Source organism: Meleagris gallopavo, chromosome 10 (genome assembly GCF_000146605.3).
Source record: "Meleagris gallopavo isolate NT-WF06-2002-E0010 breed Aviagen turkey brand Nicholas breeding stock chromosome 10, Turkey_5.1, whole genome shotgun sequence".
Taxonomy (NCBI): Eukaryota; Metazoa; Chordata; class Aves; order Galliformes; family Phasianidae; genus Meleagris; species Meleagris gallopavo.
The window spans coordinates 23,459,894-23,477,393 of NC_015020.2; the positions used below are offsets into that span (position 1 = coordinate 23,459,894).

The 17,500-nt window shown below is 36.6% G+C and overlaps 1 protein-coding gene across 1 annotated transcript in view; it reads right to left on the reverse strand.

The window, feature by feature from the left end:
* Positions 1-2,012: 2,012 nt before the first annotated feature.
* The window catches only part of LOC104912452 (FAS-associated factor 1-like), a 53,659-nt gene continuing 38,171 nt past the window's right edge, over positions 2,013-17,500 (reverse strand). Inside the window, exons 3-6 of the mRNA XM_031554916.1 lie at positions 4,626-4,721; positions 4,042-4,168; positions 3,044-3,107; positions 2,013-2,124 (exon numbers count right to left, since the gene is read on the reverse strand). Of these exons, the coding sequence (XP_031410776.1) occupies positions 2,028-2,124; positions 3,044-3,107; positions 4,042-4,168; positions 4,626-4,721 (384 nt within the window). The 3' untranslated portion in view covers positions 2,013-2,027. The remainder of the gene's footprint in view (positions 2,125-3,043; positions 3,108-4,041; positions 4,169-4,625; positions 4,722-17,500) is intronic.

Consider the following 17,500-nt stretch of genomic DNA (forward strand, 5'->3'; position numbering starts at 1 on the left):
AAAAAAAAATCTATTTCTTGTGAAAGAATTTTAACATGGTCTGTGTTTAAAAATACATGCTCTGACATAAACTGATTTTCTTAAAATAACTCAAACTGAAATGTTTCCCCAAAAAAAGCCTTCCAGTTCACATCTAATGTGGTGATCTGGAGGGAAAAAGTATCCACAACGCACATTAAGAACCTGCTGATGGCTGTTTAACTGCACCTCAACTGCAGAATGCACCTTCTGGACAGCATGGAGATTTTGTCACGAAAAGGCTGAGATCTCTGAGCACTCAAGCTGCCAAGTGCTCTCAAATTAAATCAGTTTGAAGCGGTTTTCATTAAGATGGATTGAGTGTGGCATCGTGAGAAACACTCTATCAAATGTAGTGTTTTACTTAGTGATTAAGTATATACCAGTTGATGAAGCTACCCAAATCCTTCGTAATCCCACCACTCCAATAAACATTTAATGAGTATATAAGTTCAAAAAGCCTAGCAGAGGATTTAAACGTTCAATCTTGTTTTTATTTACTCTTGGAACTCAATTTCTCACTTCAAGTGAAGAATGTTGGTGTCTGAAGCTCATCTGTTGCCCTGGTAAAATTAAGTGCCCTCCATAGTATAAACTGGAAGACAAGACATTCAGGTTGCTGTTTCTCTTCAGCTTTTTTTCTGATATTGACATAAATATTCCATTACAAAAGGCAATTGTAAAAATATAAAATAAGGTATGCCCCTTTCCTCAAATAAGAACTCCACAAGGCAGTACTGAAAATACCTCTTGTAACAGGAAAAACTCAGTAAAACTAAATGGTGTTTATTCCTTCTCATATCTTTGCTTAAAATCAGAATCAAAACAACGACATTTCACAGGGTTGAGGGGGAAAGGGGTTGAAGGATTCTAAAAATTCAGGCAATATTTGCAAAAAACATTTTGAGAAAACAATACTTTACTAACTGTTTTACTTTATTCTGATGAGTATCTAGTCCAAGTACATAAAAATATATTAGAAATAAGAGTAAGACATGAATTTCAGATGTGCCATGTAAGTAGTATATCAAGTACTTCGTACTTAAATAACTGCACTGCATTAATATCAGATTTGTAGGTACAAAATATTATGAAAGCTCCTAATGAGTTACACATTTAATTAAATATAAATTAATACTTTGCCACTGAATTATTCTGCGTACATTTATGTTCTGAATTTCAGACACAGACATGAAAGTATTCACTAAATTTAGAGTGTGAGAAAATGGTGCCCACAACATGCCAAGTCAGTGTTAATTTAAGCTACACAAGGCATGCTTATCGTAACCTCCCCTAACACAACATAGCTGCTCCTTCCAATATGAATAACCTCAGGAAGCCCAAACATTCTTCATTTTAAAATTAAATATCTATCAAGACGACAAAAAATAAATTGAAACAGCATAACCTTCATGTTTGTGTTTTAGCTTTATCTGTGATTGATTACGCAGGGCTTTGGGTTTCTCCTTAGCGAATTCAAATCACCAAAACTTAAATAAACTGTTCCCATTCTAATTTTGTTGAAATACTGATTTTACAAGTGTGCATAGAATAACAGAAACCTGAGACGCCTGGTTGGATGGACAGAAAACTTAAATAACCAATCCTGAGCAATGGAATTCACTTGGCAGATAAAGGCTGTACAAAAGAAAAAAGAAAGAAAGGAGTGTATCTCAAAAAACCTTTCACTTTAAATTTACAATTTCATTAGCTGTCCTTCAAAGGAGTTACCAATGTGCTACGTTGAACTTGGCAAACAAAAGATTCCCAGCCAGTGTTACGTGAGGACACAGAAAGGAAATGGAGGAGAATTAGAAAAGAGAGAGAAACCCCTACACGCACAGTAACCCATCACCACGATCACTGAAGGACTCCAATAGAAATACAGCCCGAATAATTACATTTGCAAACAATATAAATAAGACATTCCAAAAGAGTTTACCTTCTTAAAATAAAGATAAAACATCTGCAGTGATCTCCATTTTCCTTCTAAATTAAATCAAGTAACTTTAACACACACTTACATCTCTAGCTTTCCCATAGAAGGCTTCTTGAAAAGCAGCCTCTAATGATCCAATAAAATAAACAGGATGGCAATCACCGTATCTGTTTGAGACAGAATTTTCCATTAATAAAAGTTATGACAATAATTTCAACATTCTGTCTCTTCTCATATTCCATAAATATAATGCACTGGCTAAACTGTTAGAAGGATGTAATACTACACTTCTAAACATTTCCCCTCTCTCTTTTATAGGCCATCTCCCCACCAGCACTCAAAAGCTTCAAATAACTAAGTGCTGCCCTACAAATACAGGAATTTTCTGCTTATATACACAGATACCCAAAGTTCCATACATTTCTTCAGTGATAACTTAATTCATTATATTCTTAAAGGCCAATTGAAGTCTATTCTTTAAGTACACATTCATTCATCTCATTTATATAAAACAACTTTTTATCACATATGAGTCAAAACAGAAGGCATGTAAACTTCACATTAGTTTGTAGAATGTTATGTTGCAACTTCTAATTTTTTTTTAAGTTAAATATGGTAATTGTTTAACAATTCAAGATTTAGCGATATGAAGTTTTTTTTTTTTAAGAAAGAAGCTTTTTCTTATTAAAAACAATGATTTACACAGCCATTTCATTAACGACAAAACTACAGCAACTCTGTAGATACTCTTCATTACTAATCAGCTTTAGTCTTTTTGTTTTTGCATATTAAATTAGAATGCATAATCAGATTCTTTATCATCCTTCTGCACATCTACATAATTAACTAATTATATTAATTGATGGCAAATTAAATAAGGCAAGAATCTGTCACTCTAACTTAGACCAAGAAATAGCCTATTTCGGAAACAGTTCAAAGTTAAGCTTAAATTAAATTAGATATGCATGCTCAAATGTCTTTGATTATGTAAGAAAATATCTACATATGGTTTATTTTTATTTTCATTATTTAAAAAATTTTAGTTCCTTTGTAACAAGAATTAGGCTGTTATAAGGTTAGGTTTACCTTGAAGAAAACTCTGCTGTAAATTGTAATAAGGCATCTCCTTCATTTTCAGCATTTTCTGGCACTTAAAAAAAAAAAGATTAAAAGGATTGAATGCAACCTTATGGAAACAGACTTTAATATGCCATACTCACTTTGCTTCATGGATTTTTTATGTTGACAGCTTACTGAAGTGGTTACTGAGAGACCACATAAATTTCACAAAAGAGTAAAAACCTTTGGAAAGACATGGAATTTCCAGACACTCTCATGAATATATGCAGCCTTTCCAAACAGTAAAATCCTCAGGTCCACGGTAATGTGATATATCACTTGTTCAGAGTTAACATTCTGGACTTACTTTAATACATTAAAATGAAAGGACTGACTTGAAAGCCTTGACTCATGGCATTTCTAGCGACTTTCTTCTTTTTTAACAAAGAACTTTCTAAGGATAATGTTAAAAAGTTTCACATGTTACTGCAGTGTCAAAAATTTGCTATCAAAAGCATTCAAGGTAATAACACCAATGGAGGCCTAAAAAAATCAAGTATATGCAGAATAGTGTACAGGAAGTAGGTAACTGTTCCTGCTCAATCCTAGTCATAAACTAAGGACAAATAATCACTGAAAAACCTATTAAATGTATTCAGGCAAAAATATTTATCCCCATAAGATGCCAAAACTAAAATCTGCAGAATGTTCAAAAGAGTTCAATCTAAGTCTCTGCAGGTACATTTGGTCACCATTTCTCAGAATTAAACCATCATCCTTCAGCTACAAGCCAAATTAACGAGTTTAAGAAGAAACTTCTTCCACGAGAAGATGTGTTCATTGCTGCCAATTACGTTTCCAGTGTTTTCATTTAACACATCCAACAGACATGAGACTCGCACAATTCTAATGGCCCTGTTGAAAAAACATTTCCCGTTTCTTACTGTGCAGACCCACGACACCTCTCTGCATTCACTAGTGCTGTACAATTACCAGTTAATCAGCAATTAACTTTCAACTCTTACTCATTGGTGACTTCCTCAAGGCAGATGATGCTACCCCAAACATTTCTCCATCATCAACTCCAAATTCTGTAGCATCTTCAAAGTCATCTCCATCACTGTCACTAACCATATGAACATCAGTGCACTGCTGTTTAGAAACAAAAATCAAAATCCACCATCAATGTCTATTACAGACATCATCTTCAGTGAAATTCAATGTGAATACTGAAAAATACTTCCATGTTTCTATGAAACACTTGATATGCTGCATTTTATTTTGCTATTTTATACAACATTATCAGACTGCTTTTTATAAATAAGATTTAATTTTCACCAGAAGTATGGCTGACAGAGCATTATGTGAGAAAACACTTTATTCTAACTAAGGAGTTGGAATGTATATAAAATGGTGAGAAGAGTTGAGTCTATTTTATCTCAGGTTTGTTTTTTTTTCCCCCCATCTAAAGGTACTTCAGGTGGTTTAACTGAGCAAGTAAGAGTGAGAAAGAGACACTAAATCAACCACTAACTTCTCATATTCAGACACAATCTATTTCAGCTCTACTTTCTTCCTAAAGTGTACTTGTAAGTGAAGATGTTCTTACCTCCTCTGACTGTTCCCTTGTTTGTACAGGTGAAGATCTCCTTCCAACTGTAAGCCGATGGCAAGGAAAATTCACTCCTGATACTGCTAGAGTCATCTACAAAAAAAAAGCAACATTTATTAGAGCTACAGACTCAACAGAGAGCTGTTTTTTGTGTGTGTGTGGTGGCTTTTTATTTGTTTGTTTGTTAAGGCTGCATAACAACATTCAAAAAAACAACTATTATTGTTCAGAGATTGTGAACATACTGCAGTATTTCTGCTAGGTGTGGAGCGCTAAGATTTGTTTTCACTTGCAGATGAAGCTGATAAATAAATCTTCAGGATTTGCAGGGTTTTGTTGCTGTTCTTACATCAGCTATATAAAATCTTGAGGAACAGCCGTGTGGGCAGCAGGTGAAGGTGCTTACAGGGAAAAGGACAGTTAACAGTAACTACTTGCATACTTTATAACAAATCAGTTTTAAAGTTATGTATGCATAAAGATTCAAAACAAACTAAATGAAACTGCAGATTCAAAACTGCCCTGAATTGTTCCTTTTTCCTAAGTCAGAACAGAAGTTAGAATCACTACTGGTAATTTTCTTGTTTTGAACTGTACAAGGACAGTATTTGTCAAACCTGAAACAATGACAGGCACTGGTACAATGAAATGAAAACAGATCATCTAGGAAAAGAAATCAATTTGATTAACTGGGGAAAAAAAACAAACAAGCAAACAACAAAGCCAGGTTTCTCATATAAAGGACAGACACAAAACCAGTAACAGTTGTGAAACTGCATCAGCGTAGATGCAGTAGGTGTCCATTAATGCCAGTAGAAACAGCATTTTAGCCTGCTGTTGATAGGCACTGGACAGAGCCTGGTGCCCTTTTTTGGAAAGCCCATCAGCCCTCTCGCTGTGGGTCTGATGACCAGAGAGAATTCTCAGGAGCACCTAAGCCCCATCTTGATAACACGTAGGGTAAACTTTCAATGCAAATAGCCCTTAAGTTAATATGGCTAATTCATTTTGGCAACAAATCCTATTTTTTGTAGAATCTGAACCTGACAAAATATTTGATTCTGTACAAGTCTCAGTTCTGGATGTGCCTTCAAAATACTGCTTCTAGCTAATGGGTCCTTCAGGAAAAAAAGCACCTAAAAAAAGCACAGAAAAAGATTTTCTAGATCCACTCAAAATTACTCTATTTCAGAGGGGCAGAGGACGGGTGACTTACGCTTTGCATTTCAGAACTACAGCACCCTCCTAATTAGACTGTAAAAACCTTAAGGTAAATTACATTTCAATCACCCTTAAGAAAAACCCAAGAACAAATCATAAGCCTTAGACTTCATTTACTGCCACGAGCACTGGAGATACCCCATTTATTTTTATACATAATTCAGAATGACTTTATCACTTGTCCGCTAGAACTCCCAAAGATTTAATTTGCGGCAGGCTGATTAAGCAGGCTGGTTACCAAATGAACGTTAACCTGTCTGAACTAGCCTACTATCATACTCTCACAGCAAGGTTAAACAGAAGTTTAGCTGCATAAAAAGCCAAGCTATCATCTTAAAGGAAGTGAGTAATAGTATTTCAGAGCAAGTGAAATATTAAAGACGACATACAGGTCAAGTCCAATTACTCATGAAACTCCTGAGACAGGAGCATAAGAACTGTATTCTCTGCAATTAAACCCACCAGTTTAATTAGTATTTTTAAAAGTTTTCAATGATAAACAAAAGCTGACTGCTATGAAACTTGAAACTTTGCCCTATAGTTCCCACACCACACGAAATATTGGTAAGTCACACACACGTGCACTAACCACATACCGTTCCCTATCTCAGGGTGTCAAATACTCTGCCAGATGCCTGGAAAGGCTCCTGGTATCTTTTACATACACATTAAAGAAAGAATGGTAAGATCAAGCAAGCAGTTATTGTGCTGCTTCATCATTGGCCCAATAGCAGGGTGTTGCAATTCTAATTTGCAACCCAATATTATAGTGTCAAAGCATCGCTCAAAAACGAGCTAACAGCAGAAGGGGTCCAACATCAGAGCACATTTCATCCTACTCCCCAGACAGTTGCTGGAATGTTGTTATTTTTTTTTGTGTGTGTGAGAAATCACCCTCTCCTTCTGACTTTTTTTTAGAAGTTTTTGCAAGGCAAGGGCTAGGACAAACAGAAGCTCTGTCTTTCATTTCATCTGCCAGCAGGAACATTTCTCCAGAACTGAGTTATCTTTATTCCAAGATAAAGGAGACACTTCTCTCTCAAAAGAAGACTCCTGCACCAGAAAGTTTAATCTTTATTTTGGAAATTATAAAAACATCAATATTAAGCAAAAGATTACTTTTCAGGCAGCTAAGTCCTCTGCCATGGATAGTAAACCTCAAATATGTTGAATGTCTGCCAACTGGGAGCCCCAGCTGGGGTGTTCCAGGGGCTACAAATGCTCGTGTGTCAAGCTGCTCTTGGAGGGCCTTCTCTTTCTTCACACAGCATCTGCTTACTCCCAAACAGGACTACAGCACACTAGACACACTAGCTGCTGTGTCACAGCAGTTCCCACATGAATGGCCATAACCTTCTAACAATCCCCTAACTAAAAATGCTGCTTTGTGGCCTCAGTGCCTGATTACCCAAATTCTCAACCCAGGAACTCATCTGTACAAAAAGTCAAAAATTATTTTTCCATGTGAAAACTACCTTCATGAAAGTAGCTTGACTTGGAGGGCTTTCATGAGCACGTGAACAGACAGTGGAAGATAGAGGACTTAGAAAAGAATTATGAAATAAACAAAACATTAAAGGAAAAATAAATACTGCTGTTCAGTTTCTCCAGGCACTACTCACACACACACAGGCAAAGATTAATTGCCAGCATTAATAACTGGGAAATAAAGTCAAGAAACATATTTTCTGACCTGAAGACAAAGAACTCTTTGCCAAGAATCTTCCAGATCAATCTAGAAATACTTGTCAAGTGCAGAGAAAGACCAGGTACTTTAAAACTGTGGGTTATACTTCCTTGATAGAAAGTATTTTCTTTTCTTTCCACTTTCCAGAGTGCTGCCTTTACATGCTCAGAAAAGAATTGCAAGTTTGTAATCTTATATGCTTGCAATCTTCTAAAAAGAGCTTGCTGGCACAACTGAATTCCCACCCTTGCAGACTTCTGAAATGACAAAAGAAGGCACCAACTGAGATCCTTGTTCCAGAGCAGGGTTATTCCACCAAGGCATCTGTGGTCCGAGGAAGATAAGCAGTAGCACAAATGTGAAGCAGTGACACCAGCAGAGCACTACAGCTGCAGGCACCTGCTTCTCATTGGCAAACTTCGGTGGCTTACTACACTCTTGCATACTGAATCTGCTAAGCTTGCAAGTAAGCTGATGATTTTTAGCTAGTGAAGACCAGAGAATTGCTGATACAAATACTATAAGGACTGTTAACACATAAGGAAAGTAGTTGGACTTGGTAAATTTGCTCTTCCTCAAATCCAGCCACACCTTGATGGAGGAAAACAACATTTCAGACGGATTTCTAACTGCAACCACATCTAATGAAGAAAGGAAGGTCTGGGAACATCGCTAGACATCCAAAGTGTCAGCTCAAACAGGAACTTCTTTCTCATCTTCATTCCTCACAGAACTTTAGAAAAGAAATTATGGCAGGAAAACAGGCAAGCTCCTCAAGCACATCAGTCATAACTGTTAGGCCTGTGATTATCTTCTCAGTGCTTATCACTGCAAAACATGCCATCTCCAGAGGGACAACATGGGAAAAGACCTGCCACATATATCCAAGAGTGTCAGGGCCTTCAGCAGAACAACTCCAGGTAACTCTAAAGCAAACCACACAAATCCCCCATCGCTGTCACCAACAGCTGCTCCAGACTGCATGGGTAGTGCCCAGGTAAGGCAACAAGGAAAACATTCCACCTTGCAGACGATGAGTTCTGCAGATATGTAATGGATGTGCTTTGGAATGAATTGAGAGGGGGGAGTGTTGGAAGGATGACAGTGACTGAGGGATCCCTTGTCTCCACAGAGATACAATATAGCTCTGGGAACCCACTGGAAACAAGCAAGAGCAAGCAATAATGTTTAAGGGAAGAACGAATATCGATTTACCTTCTGTTCTTTGTTAGGTACTTGATTGCTACATCAGCTTTCTGAGTTTGTGGACTGTGTGTGTTTTGCTGGATTTTTAATAAATATTTAAAGATCATAAAGAAGAAATATTATTTCTGTATTATTTGACTACCAACTGCTGTGAATCAGTCAAATTATTCAATTAGCTATAATTCAAATGCAGAATTATTTCTAGCTGCATACAATCTGCTTCAACAAGCAACTAAATAGGGGAATTTTAAAAGTATGGTTTCCTCCTGGGGTGAAGGAAAATAATCCCTGTTTTTGGCCTTTAATACTCAGAGATAAGGAAGGCAAACAAAATGCTGGTGTACAAAAAAAGCGTGTTTTCCAATACTTGAGTCTCCTTCATAAATCTCCCTTAAAAAAAAAAAAAAAAAACCTAATTCCCAGGCCTACTTAAGGTCAGCTTGTATTATATTAGGGAAAAGGAATTAAAGTCTTAAAAACCTGCCATTCAGTTCTAGCATCCTGAAGAACAGCATGGTAAACTGCAGTTCTGGCCTTCCAGCTACTCTTGCTAGCACAGTTGGATGAAAGAAGGCACAGAAAGAAACATTTCCAAAGATGTAACTCCACGCGTAATTGCCAAGAAGGCACATGGTTTTTAACACATTCTTTCAGACTACGATGTGAATAGGTAGAATTAAAACTCACATATATTGAAAAAGGATGGGGGCAGATGTGTTTTTTTAGCACAAAAAGTACATAATTCACTCTTTTGGTTTTTATAACCTAAAGGCATGAAGGTTCCCAAGCCTTTTAGGCTAGCATCTCCAATTTTTTTGCTGTACCTGTCACAAAGAACTGAAGACGATGAAGCATTCCATCCAGGTGGAACCTTTCCTTCATGCCCTTCTGTAATAACGCAGTATCTTAAAAGATCTACGTCCAAACAACTCAGAATTTCACCCCATGCTCTCAATACTGATTCTTTTGAAAACTGGAAATGCCTATTTTCCCCTTGCTGTGCAAGAGGAAAATCAGGTCCACATAATATCTGTTTGTGGTGCAACTAGATCTGTCAGCATGTGTTGTAACATGGAGTGGTAGCTGTATAAACATCCTACCCAAGTCAGTAGCTGCAGTGGCCCTGTTATCTCAGCAACCATCTGAGGATCTTTGATGCCTTCACTTCTATCACTGTACAACCAGCGCACAGCTTAGTAAGTAAAAAATTATCTCCAGAAAAGTAAGCCATAGATGCTATTACTCACCCTGTGAACTAAAATTTTGATAGAAGTCATACAAATATCTTGAAATCCAAAAGCAGTTCTTTTGCTCTGGAAACACTAGCATTATGCAGGCAACATACGAGGAATTCTATCACAGTTACAAACGTCTAACTACTCTTGGTTATTTATTATTATTACAGTATGTACCAACTCTGCAATCTAACAGCCATTTGTGGTCACTAGTAACTGCTTTGGTCATAACTAGCTTGTTAATATTAGCTACTCATGCTTTTGTGTTAGAAACAAATATATTAACAACTATGGAAATGATATCCTAAAGGAATATTTATAAATCAAGAGGTCACCATCTGATAAGAGCTCTTGTTAGAAGCTGCTTATCAGACTTCAGAACCTATGTGGATATTTATAATATATATACGTCACATAAGACATTCTTAATCCAAAGTGAAAGAATGCACTATTGCCTACACTAAAACCTAATCCTGATTCAAATACTCCATGTGACAGCATTTTCCCTGTGCTCATCTGAGGTGCTTAGTTTTTTTAGCTACTGGTTTACTCAGTGATATATAGCTAATGTATAAAGAAACAAACACGAACAAGTACATTTCATAACATGCCATGCTCAATTATTCAAAATAACCTGAGACAGAGTTGCTCACAGCAAAACAGTCAATGACTGGCAGGAATCTCTACTGTGAACATTTCACTTCCCTATAATTTAATTCTTCTTCTCATCAGAGTAATTACTATAATGCCTTTTCCCTCTCATCGGGTAACAGTAGGGGTAAGGACTGAGGGAGAAACTTTGTTAAGGATTCCAGTTTTCATATTATACTTACTATTCTGTTATCTCGCAAGATATACACATAGATTTTTTTTAACAGCATAAGGTAATTCCCCAAGTATGGTAAATGTCAGCGGTGGTACATTTTCTTCCACATTTTCTTGAAGCTAGGCAAAAAAAGCCTGGCCATTTTTCAAAACAACTGTATGAACAAGAAGTTTAAGAAGGAACACTAATTACCTTGCTGGTTTTCCTATTACACTTTATACAGGTATGTTACCACTATCTGAGTTTGGATTCTAAGCACACTAAGGATCAAAGTGTACAAAGAGCAGTCAGTTAATAAAAATGACAAAACAATTCATCAGCTTTCGATTTTCTTGACTGCTGTTAAGACGCTTTTCTTGTCCTTCCAGCCAGGGCAGGCAAAACTGTAGTAGGTGAGAAATTCTCTTACTTCTTGGTCTACATAGACATTTCATGTTGGATATCTGCAAGGCATATTTATCATTGACAATCCCTTCTTCATGGGCAGATCTCAGAAGATTTCAAATTCATTTCTCACAGCCAAACAAGATGTCACCTACCTCTCCTTACCAGATAAATTACATTCCTTGTTCAAAAAGATTACCATGCTAACTGCACAGAAAAGAAAATCAGGAGAAGACATCTTTTCAGCAGGGCTAGATCAAGGCAGGGATTTATGTTATGCCTCAGACCTCAGCTCTATAAGTCTGAATCTGGAGGTGACCTAGGAAATTGCAGACCTAGTTTAACTCCGCAGAAAGCCACAGGAACAAATAATAAAATTTGCTAGGAAAATAAGCACCACTTTGGGCTGCTTCACAAATGAGGTTGCTGCTCCAAGAACACTAGCTTTTGTCACTTTTCTTTTGTAATCATTTTTGAGATTAAAGAAAGTGAGAATTTGAAGTACAGGCAATACCTACAACAAGGAATCCCTGCCAGTGAAAGGGAGGTAGTATTTAATGTGGCATACTGGAAAATCAACATGAGAAAGGGAGGGAGGACAGACGGAGTAAATGAATGATGGCAGAAATTGTGCTTCCGCACTTGAAATGTATGAACTGAAGTTTTACATTACACTAACAGTTGAAGAAAATAATGGTTTCTAAATATAGCCAACACAACCCCTGAATACAAATACTGAAGGCAGGAAAAAGCAGTGTGGCAACTCTTTGGCAGTTTCTTGGCTTTCTCCAGAGAGTATTGCAAGGCTCCATGGTCATTCCTAGGTAGAGATTCAAACAGGAAGTGAAACCAAACTACTGTGGAAGGAGGTGGGGGATTCACAACTCACGTTATTTCTAAAACTACTCAGATTCCCATTGTTTCAAAATAAATGATGCCATGATATGACAGATCCTTCACATTAGGTTGTTACTGCTATGGATCTAGATCTCTAAGCGTTATTAACCAAGTATTATAAGAAACACAAGGGCAGCCTGAGCTCAATCACTGAATTCCTTGGGAATAAACAGGTGTTCAATGCTTCCAAACCCACTACTTACCACTGTTCAATCATGCATTAAATAAGCTATCTTGTTTTCAGTAGACAATCTCAAAATCAAATGGATATGTGATCTAAGAATTCATACATACTCATGCTTAAAAATGATGTTTAAAACTTCAAGTGATTAAAGGATTCCTGTGAATTAAAGACAAGTGCTTTTCTCAAAGCTAGTAAGTATTCTTTCGTTAGGAGCAGATGGTAAAAGTACTTCTGTACATACTGAAATACACTGTACACATGAAACAAGTGTTTTCACACCAGTGAGCAAGTATTCTTCTTTAAAATGAAGTTACATTAAATTTTTAAAAAGTCTATCAAATTGTTGCGGGTTTTTTGTTGTTATTGTTGTGCTTAGTTTTAATTTACAGAAACAAGGGCTATTTGTACTTGGAAATTAATTATGAGGCTCAGAGATTTACTGCACAGAACTGAAGAGAGCCTTTCAGTCTATACTAGGCAACAAGACTTTGCTTTTCAGTTTAGTAGATACCAACAAAAACTTTCACCAGGTAAGCTCTTATCCCTATATGAACAAGTGGATGAAATTCTAGGTTAGCCACTTCCTCTTTTGACATCAGATAGCACAAGCTAGGAAAAACAGTCAAGTTTGCTCTAGGTTTGCTTATTAACTATTGTACAAATACTAAAATAAACAGAAATGTTTAAAAATTTGACAGCTTTCTCTGCAAAATAACTTCATTTTCATTACGTATCTTCAATTAACAAAAAATCTTGACAGGTATTGAACGTTTCATTTTAAACACTAACTGGATGAAAAAAAATCTCAAGGGTGGAGTGTGTTCAGGTTATAAATCAGCAACGCTTATTTTAACTCCTCACAAAGTGTTGCTGAGATAATTACTGCTGACAGCTTTATTCAAGGTTCATTTCACTTTTTCTACTATTTTTCCCCAGTTAGGAGTTCAGTGGGGCCCATGGGAAGATCCACCCCTCACACCTGTTAGGTTTCTTCATGTTACGGAGGCCAGTTTGGACATGTCACTTCCAATTAGCATTGTACCAGCGCGCTGTGACAATTACTTATTGCAGGTTTAACTTTTTTTTTTTAAAAAACGTTTCTAATCCAGCCACAAGAACAGTGACAGAGTACGTAATTTAAACCTGTCCATACAGGTTGTAGGTAACTCATTCCAAGGATTTCAGTGATGCTTCCATGGTAGATACTTCAACTCTAATGAAGACTAAAATCACAAAGGAATGCTACAGAGTTGAAACCCAACTCTAGGGCTACCCAAAAGGTTAAAAAGAGCCCAAAAGTTAAAAATGAACAGAACTGAAAAATGTCCCAAGTAGTAATAAATTCAAAACATTTGACAAATTCTTTAAATGAGGACTAAGAGATTTCTAAGCTTAATTTTCCAAAAACATTGTGATGTTTATTCCAAAGGGCTTCATACTAAAAGCAGGTAACTTCTTCCTTCTATCACAGCACAAAGGCTCAGCGCAGGGAGGATCTTTATGACTCGTGCTGAAGGCAGCAGAACCATAAATATGCTGTGGGATCAACTCGTGGACACTCAGCACAGCAGGTGGGAACAAGAGGAGACATTGCAGGAGAATACACAGCACAAAAAGGGCAGGTAATCTATCAAGAAAGATACCAGATGAGGGACGCTGACTTCAGAGCAACGATTACAATAAAGCAAACTTCATGAAATACTATTGAGGTTTTCCATACAATCATGAGAAAAAATTGCACCTCCTTCTCTGTGAGCACCCAGCTCTGTGCGCTGGTTGAACACACATGCCAATTCTTGCTCCGTTTAATCATCAGTCGTATGACTGGGGCGTTTATCACTGTCCTTTGCCAGCCAAATGAAAGAGAAAACGATCCCTGGTTTTGATTGTTTCTCGTTTCATTAAGCCTAGTTAGGCAAGTTAGCAATTAAAGCAGAAGGACAGATACTGTAGTACTTCATGTGGGTTCAAACCACAAAGATATTTAAAGGAAATGAAAGTGAAATAATATTAGAATCTGTTGTTAGAAGTAAATAGGAAAGAGATATATTTGGGAGACTGAAATAAATACCCATGATCACTTTCAGAGCTCATTCTTGTTCTCAGAAAAAAACTGTAAATATTAAAAAGGTTGAAAAATCCGCCAAGCCATTTGCAGCTATTTGAAACACAGGGTAACAGAATTAAATAAACGCTGAAAGACCTGGAACACAGTTAAGTATGGACCATGAGGCTAATTGTGGATCTTGAGTTAATTACTTTCCACTGATACGTTTTCTCAATGGTCTTTTACATCAGTTTTTTCTTCCCTCGCTCTGAACCCCAAGGCAATTCAGCATGCTAGCCTCCAAACTCTGGGTGATTCATTGTGTACTTCTGCCTTAGGATTTTTAGTTCATGCAGAGAATGCCAGGCTTTCACATCAAGTTGATGTTAATGTGCACTGACAAAGCAACAGTAAAGGAGCTTCATGTTTGTCACAACGTGCACGCTTTAATTTAGTAATTGCTTTATACTGATATGCAAATAATGACACATTTCCCAAATTTCCAGTTTCTTGGCAATGCTTTCACTAATTACTCAGCGGTTAAAACTTATGCATATAAATTAGTTAAGTGAGTTTATTAATAAGTACACCTGTGCAAATTGATCTATAAAATATATATGCCAAGGAATAAGTCGTAACTTATTGTACACTTTCAAGTATCTAAGAAACAAAAAATTAAATACTCTTACACCAAAAAAAGATCTACTAGTGTGTTCTTCATAGATAAATTGAGACTCCCAAATCTTTTTAAAACTAGAGATTGCCTTTGTTGAAAGAAATACTGTTAGTCAAAGCATTTGCTCATGTCACGTTACCAAATGAGAAGAGAATCAAGGTAAAGAGTAAACAAATAATTAAACAAAAGAAAAAGGGATGATAATCACTCTAGTACCTGAAAATGTGGAAAAGTGTCAGCATATGCTCATCCATGAGCTTACTGACTGCAAAGCATGGTCTTTAGTATCACTGCATACTCTTACTTTTGAAACCTTCATGGTGACTCTGCAAAAATTAGTTGCACTAACTTGACATAGACGTAGACTCACAGCAAGTGCAAAAGCTCTGAACAGAGCTAACTTGTCCTATAATCACAAAATGGCTCGAGTTGGAAGGGACCTTAAAGCAGGGACACCTCACACCAGACCATGCTGCCCAAAGCCCCATCCAACCTGGCCTTGAGCACTTCGCTGGATGGGGCACCCACTCTTTCTCTGGGCAGACTCTTACAGCGCCTCACCACCCTCCGAGTAAATAATTTTTCCTTGGTATCTATTCTAAATCTACCCTATTTCAGTTTAAAGCAATTATCCTCTACCTTATTACTATGACCTCTAATAACAAGTCCCATCTTTCCTGCAGGTACCTGTAAGTACCAGAAGGCCGCAATGAGGTCTCCCCAGAGCTAGGCCAAACAGCCTCAATTCATTCTGTATTTCTTTTCACAGTGTAGGAGCTAACAATTAATCAAGGCATTAACATCTTCCTGCTTCACTTGTTGGCTTCTGTATTGAAACAAAATGTTTGTTAGGTTCCTGATATTTTCTTTAAGTAAAAAGGCAATTGCTGTGGAAGAGCGTATAGTGATATTGCTTATTCTAACTCTGACGACAAATTGCCTATTCAGTTGTCCAGAGGAAATACAAAATTGCTAAACAGATTTTTCATTTAAGGAAAAAATTTTGTAATGTAATAGTAATCAAAAGTATAATCCAACAATCAAGTTGATTCATTTAGATCACATTTTATACTGTCTACAGATATTCACGGATACATCTTGGGAACTGCTTTGCATTCACAAAGAGCATCAGCCAAACACTTGGCACGTTTCTGGTCTATGGTGTGATGCCATTTACTTCACAGCATTGTACAATGCTTTGGATGGCAAATAGAAGAGTGCCTGGATATGTTACAGCACTATATAATTCCTTGGCACAGTTCAAACAGTCGTGCTAGCAACACTGCTTCGAACAAACGGTTCAAACACTCACAAGCTTTTTATGCTATCTCTTCTTCCTGGATATCACTGCTTGAGGTACTGGATTTTTGCAGTGCTAGCCATGCTGTTATAGACTTCTAAAATTGAGCTTCTGAAAAGCATGTTTCTCTCTTATTTAGTTTCCTCCGCAGGGAATACATGAAAAGGAATTTAACTCTTTAGATCAATAGCATTAAAAACATCAAGTATACATCCTTCTCAAGTAAAGAAAAAAGGTCAAAACAGAAGTACTAGCAAATAAGTATTCTTAATTTTAAATCATATTTTAATATTCATAAATTATATATTTTTGCATTGGTGTGGCTGTAATTAAGCTAAATGCTTTAATATAATGCATTCATTCACTTTGAGTGTGTATCAAATTTGCTTGGTTGATGTATAATAGTTTCAAAAGTGATAAGCAAAAGATTAAGAACTAACAACTAGCTAAAAACGGAACATTTATAAAGAATCTTTCTATACAGAGACTTCTTAGAACTTGACAAATATGCATTGTTGCCAAGTTCAGATTGGATTTTCACAGTCATCTAGCAAAATTAAAGTGGACAGTTCTTATGGACAGTTCCTACTGAAATCCAGCTGAGGTCAGGCATCTACTTTTCTTTGACTTTTATGAAAGTTCAGCATTAAATCTCAGACCTCCTCTTAGAAATGAGAAGATCTGAGTTGTGTAAGTAAACCAGTTTATTAAATGTCATTAAATAACCACTGGGCAGTAAGTACATTTAGAAAAGGATTGCTACCAGAAGCAGAGCTCTTCTCTTGCTCGATAGAGGAAGTAATTCATCTGAAACAGTTTCATCAGCCATTGCTTCTTGGTTCCTGGCTGTATCACTAGTTTATTGCGCTTAATAAATAAATCCTAGAAAAGGACCATTCTATGCATTTTGTTAAAGGAGACATTCGAGACTACTATACCAGACTCTGTGCACAACTAGAACAAAAGTTTTAGCAATAACAAACATTTGAATTAATAAAACATATTGAATTAATAAAACAATACAAATGATGATATACCAAGCCCATTTATCATATGACTCACTTAAAATTAAACTCGGTTTACAGAGTCCCAAACATCCGCAAACTATTGCAATGGATTTTCATACATCTTCTAGTGAAGCTCTGCTGTTATATAGCGGAGTTTTATTACAAAAGAAATGCACTGCTGAGATAATCCTCAGGAATAATG